This window comes from Diabrotica virgifera, chromosome 1, assembly GCF_917563875.1.
Source record: "Diabrotica virgifera virgifera chromosome 1, PGI_DIABVI_V3a".
Lineage (NCBI taxonomy): Eukaryota > Metazoa > Arthropoda > Insecta > Coleoptera > Chrysomelidae > Diabrotica > Diabrotica virgifera.
In genome coordinates this window covers 93,765,760-93,781,823 of record NC_065443.1, presented here as the reverse complement: position 1 = coordinate 93,781,823, position 16,064 = coordinate 93,765,760, and the positions used below count along the sequence as shown (strand labels likewise).

The 16,064-nt window shown below is 32.0% G+C and overlaps 1 protein-coding gene across 1 annotated transcript in view; it reads right to left on the bottom strand.

The window, feature by feature from the left end:
* LOC126879447 (nose resistant to fluoxetine protein 6-like) overlaps nt 1-16,064 on the bottom strand; it is a 106,693-nt gene that overhangs the window by 31,336 nt on the left and 59,293 nt on the right. The window contains exons 7-8 of the mRNA XM_050642466.1: nt 11,489-11,664; nt 4,068-4,233 (exon numbers count right to left, since the gene is read on the bottom strand). Coding sequence (XP_050498423.1) covers nt 4,068-4,233; nt 11,489-11,664 — 342 coding nt within the window. The remainder of the gene's footprint in view (nt 1-4,067; nt 4,234-11,488; nt 11,665-16,064) is intronic.

Below are 16,064 nucleotides of genomic sequence, written 5' to 3'. Positions count from 1 at the left end.
GGCAGAGGCTGTAGGAACCTCGCTGATAGATAGATAGAGAGAAATTTTTACAGTATATATTTCCCACCTTTTTTAAGAAAATGGTACTTACTTCAATCGTTCAGTCTTATTCTAATAAAAGTTATGAATTTTTTAAAGTGAAAGGTGCAGATTTCTGAATTGCAAAGTTTAATCGCAAAAGTTGAGCGACGAAGTTTGAAATTTAGCTTTTTAATCACATGCATGTTAAAGTATAGAGTACAAAGAAGTTTTTTGGAAAGTTTTAGATCAAAATGTTTTATAGAACAAAAAATAGTGCAACTTTTATTATCGGCATTAGAAATCCCCAATATAACGGTTATTATTCGAGATACTGACCATGGGTGGTGAATGGCTAATTTTGGTCTTAGATTATGTTTCTGACGGCGCTGAAAACGAAAATTAAATTTATTTTAAATTTTAGGTGGGGGAATATTGTCAAAATCGCAATTTTAGCATAAAAATAGAAAAAAGTGAAATCACGATTTTTTGCGTTTAACTCGCTACAACTCGGGTCAATTTTAATATTTTTTTCTAAGGTTTGTACGCTATATGTTGCTCACTTTTTTGAAAACAACGGTATCTGTTTTAAGATTTTAGTCTTATTCTAGTAAAAGTTATGAATTTTTTAAAGTACAAGGTGCAGATTCGTGAATTGAAAAGTTTCATCGCAAAAGTTGAGAGGCAAAATTAAAAATGTATCTTATTAATCACGTTTGGGTTAACACATAGAGTACAAAGAAGTTTTCTGGAAAGGTTTAGTTACAAATGTTTATTAAAAAAAATGGCGTAACTTTTAATATAGACGTTATACATTCCCAAAATAACACTTATTTTTCGAGATACTGACCATGGGACGTGAATGGCTAATTTTGGTCTTATTTTATGTTTTCGATGGTGCTGACATTGAAAAAGTGGTTTATTTTGAATTTTGTGTGAGGAAACATTGTCAAAATCGCAATTTTTACCTAAAAATGAAAAAAAAAGTGAAGTCACGAATTTTTACGTTTAATTCGCTACAACTCTGTTCCATTATTTTTGCAGCATAAATTTCTACAGCATATATTTCTCACCTTTGTAAAGACTATGAAAGTAACTGTAGTCTTTCAGTCTTTTTTTATAAAAGTTATGAATTTTTAAAAATAAAAGGTAGGTACAGATTCGTGAATTGCAGAGTTAAATCGCAAAAATTAAACCATAGAGTTCAAAGAAGTTTTAGGTCTAAATGTGTTATAGAAAAAATATGGTGCAACTTTTAATTCTAAGAAAAACGTCGTTTAACTTTTTTTATTTTTAGAGCAAAATTGCGATTTTGACAATGTTCTCCCACCTAAAATTGAAAATAAACTTGATTTTCGTTTTCAGCACCATCAAAAACATAAAGTAAGACCAAAATTAGCCATTCACCACCAATGATCAGTATCTCGAAAAATTTGCGTTATTTTGGGGATTTATAACGTAAATGTTAAACGCTGCACCATTTGTTTTCTATAAAACATTTTGATCCAAAACTTTCCAGAAAAATTCTTTGAACTCATATTTTATTTTTGAATTTGATCTAAAATCTATATTTCAAATTTTGTCAGTCAAATTTTGCGATTAAACTTTGCAATTCACGAATCTGCACCTTGTACTTTAAAATATTCATAACTTTTACTAGAATAAGACTAAAAGCTTAAAGCAGAAACCATTGTCTTCAGAAATGTGAGCGATATATAGTGTACAAAGTTTAGAAAACAATATTAAAACGGACCAGAGTTGTAACGAGCTAAACGCAAAAAAAACGTGATTTCATTTTTTTTTATTTTTAAGGTCCAATTGCAATTTTGACAATATTCCCCCACCTAAAATTTAAAATAAATTTTATTTTCGTTTTTGTCCCGGTCAAAAACATAATCTAAGATCAAAATTAGCCATTCACCACTCATGGTCAGTATCTCGAAAAATAAGCGTTATATTGGGAAATTCTAACGTCGATATTAAAAGTTGCACTATTTTTTTCTATAAATCATTTTGATCTAAAACTTACCAAAAAACTTCTTTGTACTCTCTACTTTAACATACACGTGATTAGGAAGCTAAATTTTAAACTTCGTCACACAACTTTTGCGATTAAACTTTGTAATGCACAAATCCGCACCTTTTCCTTTGAAAAATTCATAAACTGTATCAGGATAAGAATAAAAACTTAAAACAGGTCCCGCGGTTGTCTTCAGAAATGTTAGAGCTATATACTGTAAAAATTTCAGAAAAAAATATTAAAATGGAACAGAACAGAGTTGTAGCGAGGTAAACGCAAAAAACGTGATTTAATTTTTTTTTATTTTTAGGTTAAAATTGCGATTTTGACAATGTTCCCCCACATAAAATTCAAAATAAACTTCATTTTCGTTTTCAGCACCCTAGAAAATATAAAGTATGAATAAAATTAGCCATTCACCCCTCCGTGGTCAGTATCTCGAAAACTAAGCGCTTTTTGAGGGTGTCCCGCTCGTGTATGTGGGTTTATGGTCTGAGTCCCTATATTTTTCAGTATTAATCACAATATTAATACCACATTTAGGGTCTAATGCATTGTATCCCTGACTGTTCTGTTAAATATGCCTTGTACTAGTTAATAAAGCCATCATCATAGCCCAAGACTTGATGGTCATTTCTGTTACGTGTCCCAATCAACCCATCTATAACCAGATTCACAGCACAGCACAGCACAAGTGATAATACTCCTTCTTGCGGACATCCGCCGATAATCCATGCTGCTCCTATTTGGATTAGAATGGCCTATCGACGGTTAAACTGCAAAACCTCGTAAGTCGATTTTTGGTTCATTATGACTTTTATACTTTGTTGGTTTATAATTTTACATATCCTTTAAACTACGAAAGCTTGTAAGTCAATAATCAAATTTAATGGTATTAGTTAAATTTTAATATTGACTTACAAGCTTTCGTAGTTTAAAAATTTAAAAGATATGTAAAATTATAAACCAACAAATAAAATAAATCCCATCCTAATGAGAATAAAGGTTTTATTAAAGCTACCCATACTGCAGAGTGAGCAGGAGTGGCATCCACGTCGTAGTATAATGGCGAATTGGTTGAAAAATTGACTTACTTTAACCGTCGCTATGTTGGATAGTATGTGTGTAGCTAGACGAGACCGTCTCTGGTACGTTGGTACATGCTAGTTCTGGTTTAGCAACAGGATTAGAGTTCAACAAGACTATTAAAGTTTGTTTATTAATTTTAAATAGTTAAAAACTACGCTTAAGAATTTATTATGATAGAAGGGGTAAAAGTTATTAACCCATAATATATTGTGCATTCAAACATTTACACTACCTCAAATACGATCGAAGACGACAGCGGATATGATGGAGATTTAAAATGGTAGTATCAAATATTAAGTGAAGATCTGCTCAGATCTGAGTGGAAACTTAATCTGGGGAAAAATTTACCACTTGTTTTAACAACAACTCGTAGGAATTTTGTGCTGTTTCTAAATGAAAAGTATTTTCATTTTTGCAACAATTTAGCAACAAAATCAAAGAGAATCGACCTGATTGGTTGAATAAACAAGTATATATCAATTCTAAGACATAAGAGATCTTTTTGTTTTTAAATATTATTTATTTAGAAATTGAGTCTCTTAGATTTTGCCTATCTTTTGTGTTTCAATCATTGTATTTTCTTCAAGTCTATAATTCCAATAGTGAAGTTTTTGTCAAAAGACGCCATTTTCTTTATTAAGTTACTTAGTTATCAAATCATCCTCTTATGTTACAGAGCTCTGTATTAAATCAGCCGTAACTTTTATTAATTTTTTACTACTATATTATACTAATAATTTATGCAGCAGTTAATATTATCGTCAAGATGTATTTTTGATAAGATTCTAACGCTATTTCGAGCAAATTTCTACCTAATACAAATTATAATACGCTAAAGTAGTCACTTTTATCTACAGATGTTAACAAATGATTTTCTGTAATTTTGCTTCATAGCACACCAAAATATTTCTTCCATCTTTTGAAATGATTCTAAACTTACCATAAAATAACGATCATAATGGTTTTGAATAAATAAAAATATTGGCCACCAATTTTGTCTGCATCGTTCGCTTTCTTCGCACAGACCCCTAAAAAATGGGCCAAACGGAATATGTCTGAACCAAGTTGCGTAAAAGCCAACTATGACAGCTACGGTAGGCAATAATCTGAAAAAATAAACTTAAGTGATGATTAGACTTAAGCAAATATGCAAATTGCATATTTTGCATATAATGCATAAAAAATGCAAAAATGTCAAATTTTGCATATTTTTATAAAAGTGAGCATAAAGTGCATATAATTTGAAAATTTGGTGTTAACTATATATTTTTATATTCAAGCTTACAGATAGCATGAAAATGCCAATATTTGATTTTGTTTTATAATCACTTGGTATTCAAATTCTTGGTATAGTAACTAATAAAGGACAGCGGCTTATAGTTTTGTCACGTTTTGTCCTGAAATTAAGGGTTTGTGTTTGCCAGTTTATGTTTCTAAGTAAAAATTTTTATTTTGACGGTCAGTTTCACTTGGTTTCACTTTTGCTGTAAAATTGGAGGCCTAAACAACCAGTATTTCTAATTGTGAATATTTATTGTGCTTTGAAAATGCCGAAAATAAGCAATGTTTCAACTTGGGTAAAACCTTACAAAGAGCTATCTATGGATATGGATAAAGTTTATTGCTCATGTTGTGGCAAAACCGTAAGTACATATGTATTATTTTACTTTAAAAGTTTACACGGTGGTACAAACAAAGATTTTAAAATTGGAGATTATATTTAAGAAAAGTACCGAGACAAGGCTAGTTCGCAATAAATCGATGTATTTTTTCTTTTTTCAAGTATTTTTTAAACTCCTTGCGATAAAAAATAGGATAAATATTTAAAATTCAAATCATTCAATAGTCTACTGAAAGGTCGCTAACATTTTTTTTTCTAACAATAGCATAGTTTGCTTTAATTTTTCTAAAACAAGATTTAATTTATGCTCACAGTATTTTTTCTTTAAATGTAAACAGAAAAGACCAAGAGCCTCTTGTAAATATTTGGAGGTTCTTCCTTCTTGCAGTCATTTCTTGACATTTTTAAGATTACTACACCGATTTTTATTTGATTTAATTTAAATATTTTAATTGTTATGCAAAAACAGTTCATTTTTAGTTTATTTCTACAATCTTAGATTTTAAAAATGGATACAACTATAGAATATTTATATTCTTTTTTAGATTTCACCTGAAAAAAAAAATTCAAATAGATCAGCATGTCAGTACCGCGAAACATTTAGCTAAAAAAGTAAAAACCACATCCGGTGAAAAATATCAACCTTCAGTGTCCAAGTGCTTTCAGTCAAGTTCCAAAAAACAAACCGAACAGGAGCGTCATTTGAAATTTTGCAAGGGGGGGGGGCAAACATTATATATACAATACATTATATATGCAAACATAATACAAAATTGATCTATTTTTTGTAAATTTCAGTCATTTTCAGGGTCGGGGGGGGGGGGGGGGCAAATGCCCCCCTGACCCTATCAAATGACGCCCCTGAAACCGAACAAGAAACTTTTAACGAAGACTTGTGTCGTGCATTAGTATCTTCTAATATACCGCTTTCAAAATTATCTAATGAACACTTTAGTTCTTTTTTAAAAAAATATTGCAAACAAAACATTTCCAGTGGACGAACTCTAAAGAGAAATGTCAATTTGTTATACTCCTCAGTTATCCACAACATAAAAGCCGAAATAGGTAATAATTATTTTTTCCACCTTCCTCTACCGAAAGTATACTTTTCCGGACCTGATTGTAGGGAGCAAAGTTGTACTTTTCCTCCCTAGGGAGGAAAATATTTTTCCTCCCTAGGGAGGAAAAGTAAAAGTGACGTCATGGTATTTCATTCATGAAATGTAATTTATTGACGCCCTGTACAATATCTATTTTCTATTACGTAAGTTTCTATACATTTTAACGTTTATTTATAAAACACTCTGTATTTTGCAGAATGGTAAAAAACAGTAAATTGTTATTTTGATTTAACAATGTTTACATTATTAATTTGACTTATATTTGACAGTTGACAGTTATATTGTACGTACTTGTTAGTTTTAGTTCTAATAAATTTTGTTGGTTAGTTATATAAATAAATTAAGTAAAAATGAAAAAATGACTTGTTATTTGAGGAAGGTGGAAAAACCATATGTATAACATGGGAGTAAAGTGCCTTTTCCTCCCTTGAATGATTACTGCCCTTTCGCTAGTACTTCATTCTCGGGAGGAAAAGTAGCACTGTCCTCCCTTGTTATACAAATAGCTATTACATATGTGTCGACGAGACTACTGACTCGTCTGGAAGATACATTGTGCACTTATTGATTGGTGTACTTAGCGATGAAACCTTTCCAAAATCATATTTAATTTCCTGTAAGCAAGTAGAAAAAACCAACGCTTTAATAATATCACGGTTTCTACAAGAAGCATTAGCAAACTTTTTTCTTCCTGCTGCTGTGCCTAATGATAAATTATTGCTTATTTTATCTGATGCCGCACCATATATGGTGAAAGCAGGACAAAATTTAAAAATATTTTATCCAAACTTAATACATGTCACTTGTTAGCGCATGGAATAAACAAAGTTGCGAAGGAAGTAAGAAAAAAATTGCCACTAATTAACAGTTTAATAGCGAGCGTCAAAAAGGTATTCTGGAACTGCCACTGCCACCGCAACCCATTTTAACACATTGAGGAACATGGTTGGAAGCAGCTAATTTCTATGCTGATCATTTTGTTGATTTAAAAAAATAATTAACCTTTTAACGGATAATAGTTGCCAGTCTTTATTGGAAGCTAAGCAAGCCTTCCAAAATAACATTCTCCAACAGCAACTCTCATTCATAAAATCAAATTATAGTTTTGTCTAGAAAACTATAACTCAAGAATCCTCCAAATTATCATTGTTAGCGAGTACAGTTTTAATAAAAGAATTTGAGCCATTGTGTCAAAACGTTAAAGGTACTATTGGAAAGGAAATTTTTCAAAAATTTAAAGTAACCATGGAAAAAAATAGTGGTTACCAGGTTCTTTCTGAAGTGGTTCAAGTACTAGCTGGGACATTTTCCGAACCACGTAATGTAGAACCATCTATTATAGTAAATTTGAAAAATGCCCCAGTTACATCAGTTGTTGGTGTCGAAAGAAGTTTTTCTATTTACAAATATATGTATTGAGATAGAAGCCATAAGCTTATATTAGAAAATTTTGAACATCATTTGATAATCTATTGTTACCACATTTCAAAATAATATTTATATGTTAAAATAATTGTATATGTTATGTGTTTATAATATTGTAAGTATTTTTGTAAATAAAAAATATTGTAAATATTTTTATTACATTACATTTTCTAGATAAATATGCATATTTTGCATAAAATACTGCATATTTTTGCATAAAATACTGCATATTTTTGCGCATATTTCATACTTTTTTATTTGCATATTTGCCTAAGTCTAGTGATGATATATTTAAAAAAAGGTCTAAAGTTTAATCTAATAGCACATAAAATATGTAAAATATTATTTTACCTTTCACCAGATTAAAACTATTGGGACCATTTTCTGGTTACACCTCAGAGGCTTCTAAAAATGCAAGCCATAACGGATGCTGAGACTAAAGAGGATAAGGGAATTTTACAATTTATAATTCACGTCCCATCTGCTCAGCGCGGTAAAGTTCCAGCGAAAATGGATCCCTCCGTACTCCGATTGGAGTAAAAATGTAAATTAAAAATGAATACACATTTTCAATTTTTGTTACAGTAAGAAACTACAGCCGCATTATATTTTAGTTCAATCAGAGAGTGCTGTAAGTACCCCTACCTTCTCTTCTTCTACTTATGTATAGTTGAGTCCGGAAATCTTTACCCGTGCGTCATCATTTAAAGCATACGAAATAAGTCGATGATAAGTCGGAAATTGAAATTTACTAAACGCAACAGCAAGTCACTTACTACCACTAGACGCTATAGCCAGAGCCGGCCCGTGGGTAATATTTCACCCGTGCGAATTACCATTGTGGACCCACCCCCCCCCCCCCCCCCACCCGGTGTGAGGCAACTGGTTTTGAAAAGTTCAACTTTATAGGAAAATAATAGTAGTAAAAGTCATTTATAGTAAAAGGAAAGTAGTATACAACATGTTTTATTTCAACTTAAGTTAACAAGTTACACAATTAGATTTTATTTAAAAAAGTCATCCAAAAGTTACAAAAGTATGGCAATGAGCCATGATACATATTGTGTTTTTATGTTATAGGCTAAGTTGAACAAAGTTAACTTTCCGAGATTTTCTATGGGGAAAATCATTTACAATTGCATTAACATCAATATTCTCGAGCACTGCAAACTCAATTGACATCAAAGCTAGTCCCACCAATCGGTCTTGCGACATTCAAGACCTCAGATAATTTTTTATTATTTTCAACTTGGAGAAACTTTTTTCTCCACTCGCGACAGACACTGGGAGAGTAAGAAGGATTCGTAGTGCTACACACAGATTAGGAAAGTTCTCCACAAATTCGTTGTCTGCTAAGTAGCTCAACATGCCAACTTTGTCTTCTTTTTCGACATTCTGAATCATGCTGTTGACAAGTTTCAATTCAGAATATAGTTGGAGACCATCAATGTCACTGTGCTGGCCATCAGTGAGAGCAATGTGTAGGTCCTTCCAGCATTTTAATAAGATTTTGTCATCACTTGTGGTGTTTGAATGTTGGAACCCAAACAGTTGGTGGTAGTTTTGAAGCTGCTCAAACTGTCGCCTAGAGAAGAGATACACTGATCCAAGACCGCGTAGAAGAATTTAGTTTTGAACACGATCTCAGGATCAAGAACTGTTTCATCACTTGATTCATAAGAAAACACTTTCTTCTTTTTTCTCGGCCGCAGTTCACTTTCTTTAAGGAATGCTGGGTGAACTTTAATCATTTCGGCCACTTCCCGACTTCCCAATCGACTAATATTCTGTTGAATCCTGCATCACTCCTTGTTTCTTGAAAAAATTGCTTCGTTGGAGAAATCAAAGCAAGAGAGTTTGCTAAGTTCATGTCAACCTCTTGAAGTTTCTTGCTTATGAGGTTTATCTTAAACAAAATAATATGCCACGTTACTAAGCAGCAGATGAATTGGAAGTCTTTCAACTTTTTGGCCAAACTTGTAGCTGTATTTCTTGCATATGCGTCTAGCCTTTTTTGGTCTTGACTACATTCAAAAAGGGCGTCATAGACTTCCCCAAGCTGATATCTCAGTGGCACAAGCGCATTAATTCGACTCTTCCACCTGGTCTCACTCAAAGGTTTCAGGGTCAAGTTTGTTACGTGTTGTTTCAGAACATCCCAACGATGTGGTGATCCTGAGAAGAAATTGTAGACCTCCTGGATGATTCCGAACATGGAAACTGCTTCAGTGCTGCTCAATGCAGCATCATTGACAAACAAGTTGACAGAATGTGCTCCACAAAGCACAAAAAAGGCACGAGGGTTCATATCCAACTCCTTTCGCTGCACACCTGAATATTTCCTCTCATATTGGACCCTTTGTTATGTCTTTTAATTGTTGGTCTGAATTGTCAACAACAACTGACGATGTACTTGCACTAGCACAATCAATGACATTTGTTGTACTCGTAAAACTGGAACTTGGTTTATTAACAAAAAAAAAACTTTTTCAACAAAACAGTCCGCTTCTTATTTTCTATAACTTGCTTTTTTTTTCTTTTCCTATAAAAGGCACCCGAAGGCTTTTTCTTGTCGGTCATTGTTTACAGTCACTCCAATCCAAACGAGGCACAAGGCTAAAATGAAAAATGAAAACCCACGTACTTGGTGGCAGTACTGTCTAGCGGCTGACCCACTACTTTGTCCGTTGTGCCGTGTAATTTGGGTTGCCTATATGAACTTGAATCGGCGAAATGGGAATATAATAGAATTATATGTGTGGTGGAATACTGCTGGTATTATTTAATAATACCAGCAGTATTCCACCACACATATAATTATGTCTTTTTGTCTATAATAAAATTAAAACTTACTAAGGCTTTCTGAATTATTACTAATTCATCATAAATGAATGAATAATTGACTTAAATTGACATAATTTAAATAATTTATCGCTTTTTAATTTTTTTTAGGAGGGGAAAATTCGCCCCACACCCTTGGCGCCCTGTGCGGGCGCACGGCTCGCACGGCCCTCGGGCCGGGTCTGGCTATAGCGACATCTATTAAATAATTGAGAAGTCCCAGATGTAAACAATAAATCTGAAATCTCTCGTGGAACCAACTTCTGGGTACATCCTTATCCTCTCCCTTTTACAATTATTTATAAGGCAAGGAGACGACGAATAAAGGAGAAGAAGCCTTTCGTATCCGACGAATAAAGGAGACCTAGTCATAGACATAGCCCTTCCATCTTCTAATCGGTTTTTCTCTACTTCTCATTGCATTAACTTCTAACAGCTGTATCCTTCGTCCTACATTGTTTTCATTTCTATGTATAAGTTGACCAAACCATTGCAGTTTTTGTTCTTGAATTTATTTTGAGACTTTAATCACCCCGGCTCTTTGCCTAATCAAGTCGTTCCTGAACCTGTCTCTTCTAGTCTTACCCAACATCCACCATAACATTTTCATTTCAGCTACCTCCATCTTCTTTTCCTGAATTTTATTTACAGGCTATACTTCACCGCCGTACACTAAGGCAGATCTCACCGCACTCTCGATCACAGAGTACGTAGCCCGCATGAAAATTTACAGTTTTTATATTAAACAAAATGATATATTTTATAGCAAAAATGTTCCGGATGAATTCTTACTGTTCAATTTTCTCGTGCAAAAAATATTCTTATATTTTTTACTGTATTCAATCTGTTCAATAGTACCATTTCATCCCCTCTTAATTTTACCCTTATACCCCTACAGACAGACAATTATACTTGGATTCGTGACAGAAGAAATCTTTCTCTTTCTCATCAGCCGGTCGAACGGTCAACACGTACCACCCGCCACGAGAGTGCAACCTCTTTTCTCTACGACCTTTCGAAGGGTCAACTCGGGTACCGCTCATCTCTTGACGATACAGCCTTTCTTTTGGGCTGAAACGAACAATCAAAAGTCGTGCACGAACAGTAATTTGCGAGTGGCGGCATACATCAGCGTAGCAGTCAAAATTTAATTCGTGTGTGACCGGCTCTAGTGATCTACAACGCTTCACAGTTTGATAAGATTTATTATACATATGAATATTGTCTGTATAAAACCTTATTTTTATACTCCCACTTGAACCAGTAAACTAGCAATCCTAACTACAGTCCACAATCATACCCTCTGAGACTACAATCATACTCTCACATATGTACAAGTTATCGTAAACTTACCTAATGTATCTTTTTATGATAGAATGAATAACAAATTTAACACTTAAATCTTCATTTTGGTCTCTTTTCGCTAATAGAGGCATAATTACCATCCAAGCTGACATCAAGAAGAAAAAAGATAACAAAAAAATTCCTCTCTTTGGAATTTCATTCAGAAAGTCTGGAGAGTCGTTTATCTGCAACAGAATAAATCATGCCAATTAATGGGTTCCTCTTCCAATAAAATTAAATAAATTTAATGATACTGAGGTTGGGGTTTATAGTCCAGTCGAGATAGCATTAGTGTATTCAATAGTAGCGTAAATTTTAAAATCGCTACTAAATTCCGCCATTACGTTATCCGCCATCTTGATTTTTAAAGAGAACCGTTTTTGCTCAATATCTCCGCCATTTTCAACTTTTTGACAAAACTGTAAGGACTGAAATTGTTGACATTGCGATTTTCTATAATTTCTTTTCTACAAGTTTTTTTATGCAGTCGATTTATTGTGTATTTTCCGAGTTAAGGAAGAAAATATTGACAGTTAGGGCATAATTATTGAATTACCTCGTTTATTATTAGTTTTATAACAACCGAGTTAAGGGGAAATTAGCGGCAAGAGAGAGGGGGCATAACTATTAAATTGAATCTCGTTTTTGGAGCTGCCCCAAATTTTATAATTCTAACCTTTAGGGGAGGTCAACAAGTGTAAATTTAAAATCGCGACTCAATTTCGCCGTTGTGTTAGCCGCAATTAATCAATTGCAAATAATTAATTTACTTTTTAAATATTTTCCGAGTTATGTGGGAAAATAGTGGAAGGTAAGGGAAGCATATTTATTTATTTAACTTTACGAAATTGTACAGGGTTATTCACTATATTTTGACCCCCCTGTAAACGACTTTATTTACAGAATTAGAAAAAATATTGAATACAAAAGTTATTAGATTTTTAAATTATGATTTTTTGACATATATATCGTACTAGTGACGTCATCCATTTGGGCGTGAGGACGTAATCAACTATTACTTTAAATGGGAATAGGGGTGAGTGCTAGCTCATTTCAAAAGTTATTCAATTCTCTATTCAGTAATATAAACATTAACATGATTCATTATACAGGGTGCCAAAATTTTTTTTTAAATTAATTGACACAAAAAGAAGAATTTATGTAATTTATTTAATTTAAAATACATTTTACTGCTGTTAGAAAACAGAAATAAAAGTTTATTGCACAAATAAACATTGATTTTTGCTTAGATTTAATGTTCACACTGCCAAGAGGCAGATGGGTGGCAGCTTGAACATTGAATTTTAAGTGAAAAGTAATGTTTATTTGTTCAATAAACATTTATTTCTGGTTTCTGACAGCAGTAGAATATATTTTGAATTAAATAAATTACATAAATTCTTCTGTTTGTGTCAATTAATTTAATTAAAAAATTTTTTTTTGGACACCCTGTATAATTAATCATGTTAATGCTTATATTACTGAATAGGGAATTAAATAACCCTTCAAATGACCTAACACTCGACACCCACTCCCATTTAAGAAAATAGTCGATTACGTCATCACTCCCAAATGGATGACGTCACTAGTACGATATATATGTCAAAAAATCATAATTTAAAAATCAAATAACTTCTGTATTTTACATTTTTTTCTAATTCTGCAAATAAAGCAGTTTAAAGGGGGGTCAAAATATAGTGAATAACCCTGTACGTAAACAAAAACAGAGATAATTATTTAATTAGATATAATTTTATACAATTTTGATTTCTTTCATTTCTTTCCTAAAATCAAAATTTAAGATCTTAGGTTCGTTTTTGTTTATGGTTTGATGCCGATGACGTCAGCGTCCAGGGTTTTTTAATCGATTGTGTCTCGTTATAGTTTTTGTCGTAGACGTCGGTCCTTAAATGTTGATTGTAGCGCAAAAAATCAAAGGAATTAAAAAATTGTATAAAATTCTCTCTATTTTTGCTTATGTACATTAATCCACTTATGTCATAGAGTTATTATAATAAATGAGATAGTTGGATAATAATTATACATATCCTCTTAATTCGGAAAATATCGATGGCACGAAAAAATTTGCAAGAAAGAAATTATAAGAAATCGCAATTGCAATAATTTAAGTCCTTACCATTTTGTCGAAGACTTTAAAATGGCCCAGATATTGAACAAAAACGATTCCTATATAACCATTATTTTCCGCAAGATCTTACGCTCGTGCCTTTACCGCATAGGTACGTACGATCTCAAATATTGATGTTAGCAAAAAAAATGAAAGAAATCAAAATTTTATAAAATATAATTCTCTCAATTTTTGTTTATATGCAATTTATTATAGTCCAAGTAATGAAGCTGAAAATAGGACAAAACCTCGCAAATTTTACAGAATGGATCGATTTGCTTGAAAATTTGAGAATAGGTAGTGGATAGTCCAAGGATCAAAATATATATGATGCCGAAAGGCGCTTTTACCATGGGGTGGTTGCCACCCCATCTCGAGGGTGGAAATTTTTTTATATACATACCAAAAGTTGGTAAAAACTTTCATTCTAAGTAAAGAACGTTCTATACATTTTTTGATAAAATTAAAAGATTTCGATTTATTCGCCATCGAAAGTGTTAGTTTTATATCGAAAAAATCAATGTTTTTAATAAGTTTTCTGCTAATACCTACAAAAGTTTTCGTTTTATCAAAACAACTTTACTTAACAAAAATGTACCTTTTGAAAAAATAAACAAAGCCGTTTTTTTAATTTTTTTTAAGGCCAATAATAATCGAGCTATACTTCATTATATGTTAGCTCTTCTTCGTCAAATGCTAGATATTGTAGTTTCAAAGTCAAAAGACGGGAAAGCTATGCATTTTTCGAGGATAACTTGTTGAAACTAATTAAAAGTAATAATTTAAAATATTTGAAAATATCTATCCCCAGAAATAAAAAAAAGTCTCTAGCTCAAAAGTTAATTTACTTATAATGAAAAGAATGTCAGCCCCTATTTTTTTCAGCGAAAAGTGATCGGAAGCAACCCCCTAATCACCACCCTAATTAAAATTAGCCATTGACCTTATTTGGTCTTCTTTACGTATGTATTATTAATAGGTTCTAGAAGTTTGACCGGCTTAGAATGATAAGTTTTTAAAAAATGGAGTTAAAAGCGAATAACGAATTTTTGTAGTTTAGAAAAAAATGGCTTTTTCTTCAGAATAGAAAGATTATAGCATCAGAGATACAAAAAAATGTTTCAACATGATATTGTAGCTTATTTAATTACCAAGAAGTTGGTTTGCAAAAATTTTTTTGTGGCAAAAATTGAGTGAGCTATTAACAATTAAAGCTTGTAATAGCACGCAAAAACCACTTTTACCAACCCTCTCAAAGTCACCACTTTTTTAACTCAGAGGATTTTAAAAAGATTTAATAATAATAGGCTTATTATATCTTGTAAAACCTACAAAATCTCTTTTTACTAAACTTTGTAAGATAAAAAATAAAAAAGTTACGGTTAAAAAATCAACATATTTTTTTGAAAAAAAAAAAGAGAAATCCAGTTGGAAGCATAATAATGTAAGTTACCGGTGTTTTTAGTCATTGGCCTTATTCATTCTTCTTTTATTACATATTATTAATAGATTCTAGAAGTTTGACTTACTTAGCATGAATAAAGAATTTTTGTTGTTTGGTAAAAATGCCATTTTTTTTTAGAATAGAAAGATTAGCATCAGAGATGCGAAAAAATATTTTAAAAGTAAAATTGTTGGTTATTTAATTGTCAAGAACTTGGTTCGAAAAATTTTTTCTACGGCAAAAATTGAGTGAATCGTAAATGAGTATGTATATCGAAAGACATTGATTTTTCAATATAAAACTAACATTTTCGATAGCGAATAAATCGAAAATTATTAATTTTATCAAAAAAATGTATAGAACATTTTTTGCTTAGAATGAATGTTTTTATCAACTTTTGCGGTCAAAATATAATCAAAAATTTCCACCTCCGAAATGGGGTTGCAACCACCCCCATGGTAAAGGCGCCTTTCGGCATTATATAGATTTTGATTTTTGGACTATCACTACTTATTCTCAAATTTTCAAGCAAATCGATCCATTCTGTAAAAATTGCGAGGTGAGAAGCTTCGGTTCCTTTACTATTATATCGTAAAGTTAATAATAAACGAGATAATTCAGTAATTGTGCTTTCCCTTTCACTCCACTATTTTCCACCTTAACTCGGAAAATATTGACTGCACAAAAAAATTGTAAAAAATAAATTGTAGGAAATCGCATTTGCAATAATTTCAGTCTATACCATTTTTGTCAAAAAGTTAAAAATGGTGGCGATATTGAGCAAAAATTGCAGTCCGCGTTTTCCATTAAAATCAAGATGGCGGCTAACGCAACGACGGAATTCAGTCGGATTTTAAATATACACTACTATCGTCCCCCCTAAAAGGTTAGGATAATACATATTCGGGCAGCTTTCCATGCAAGTTTACGCCTTTTTTTCGTCCAACCCGACTGGACTATTATTATTCATTTTTAAATGAGTTGTTATAATTTGTAAGTTATATCAATTTAAA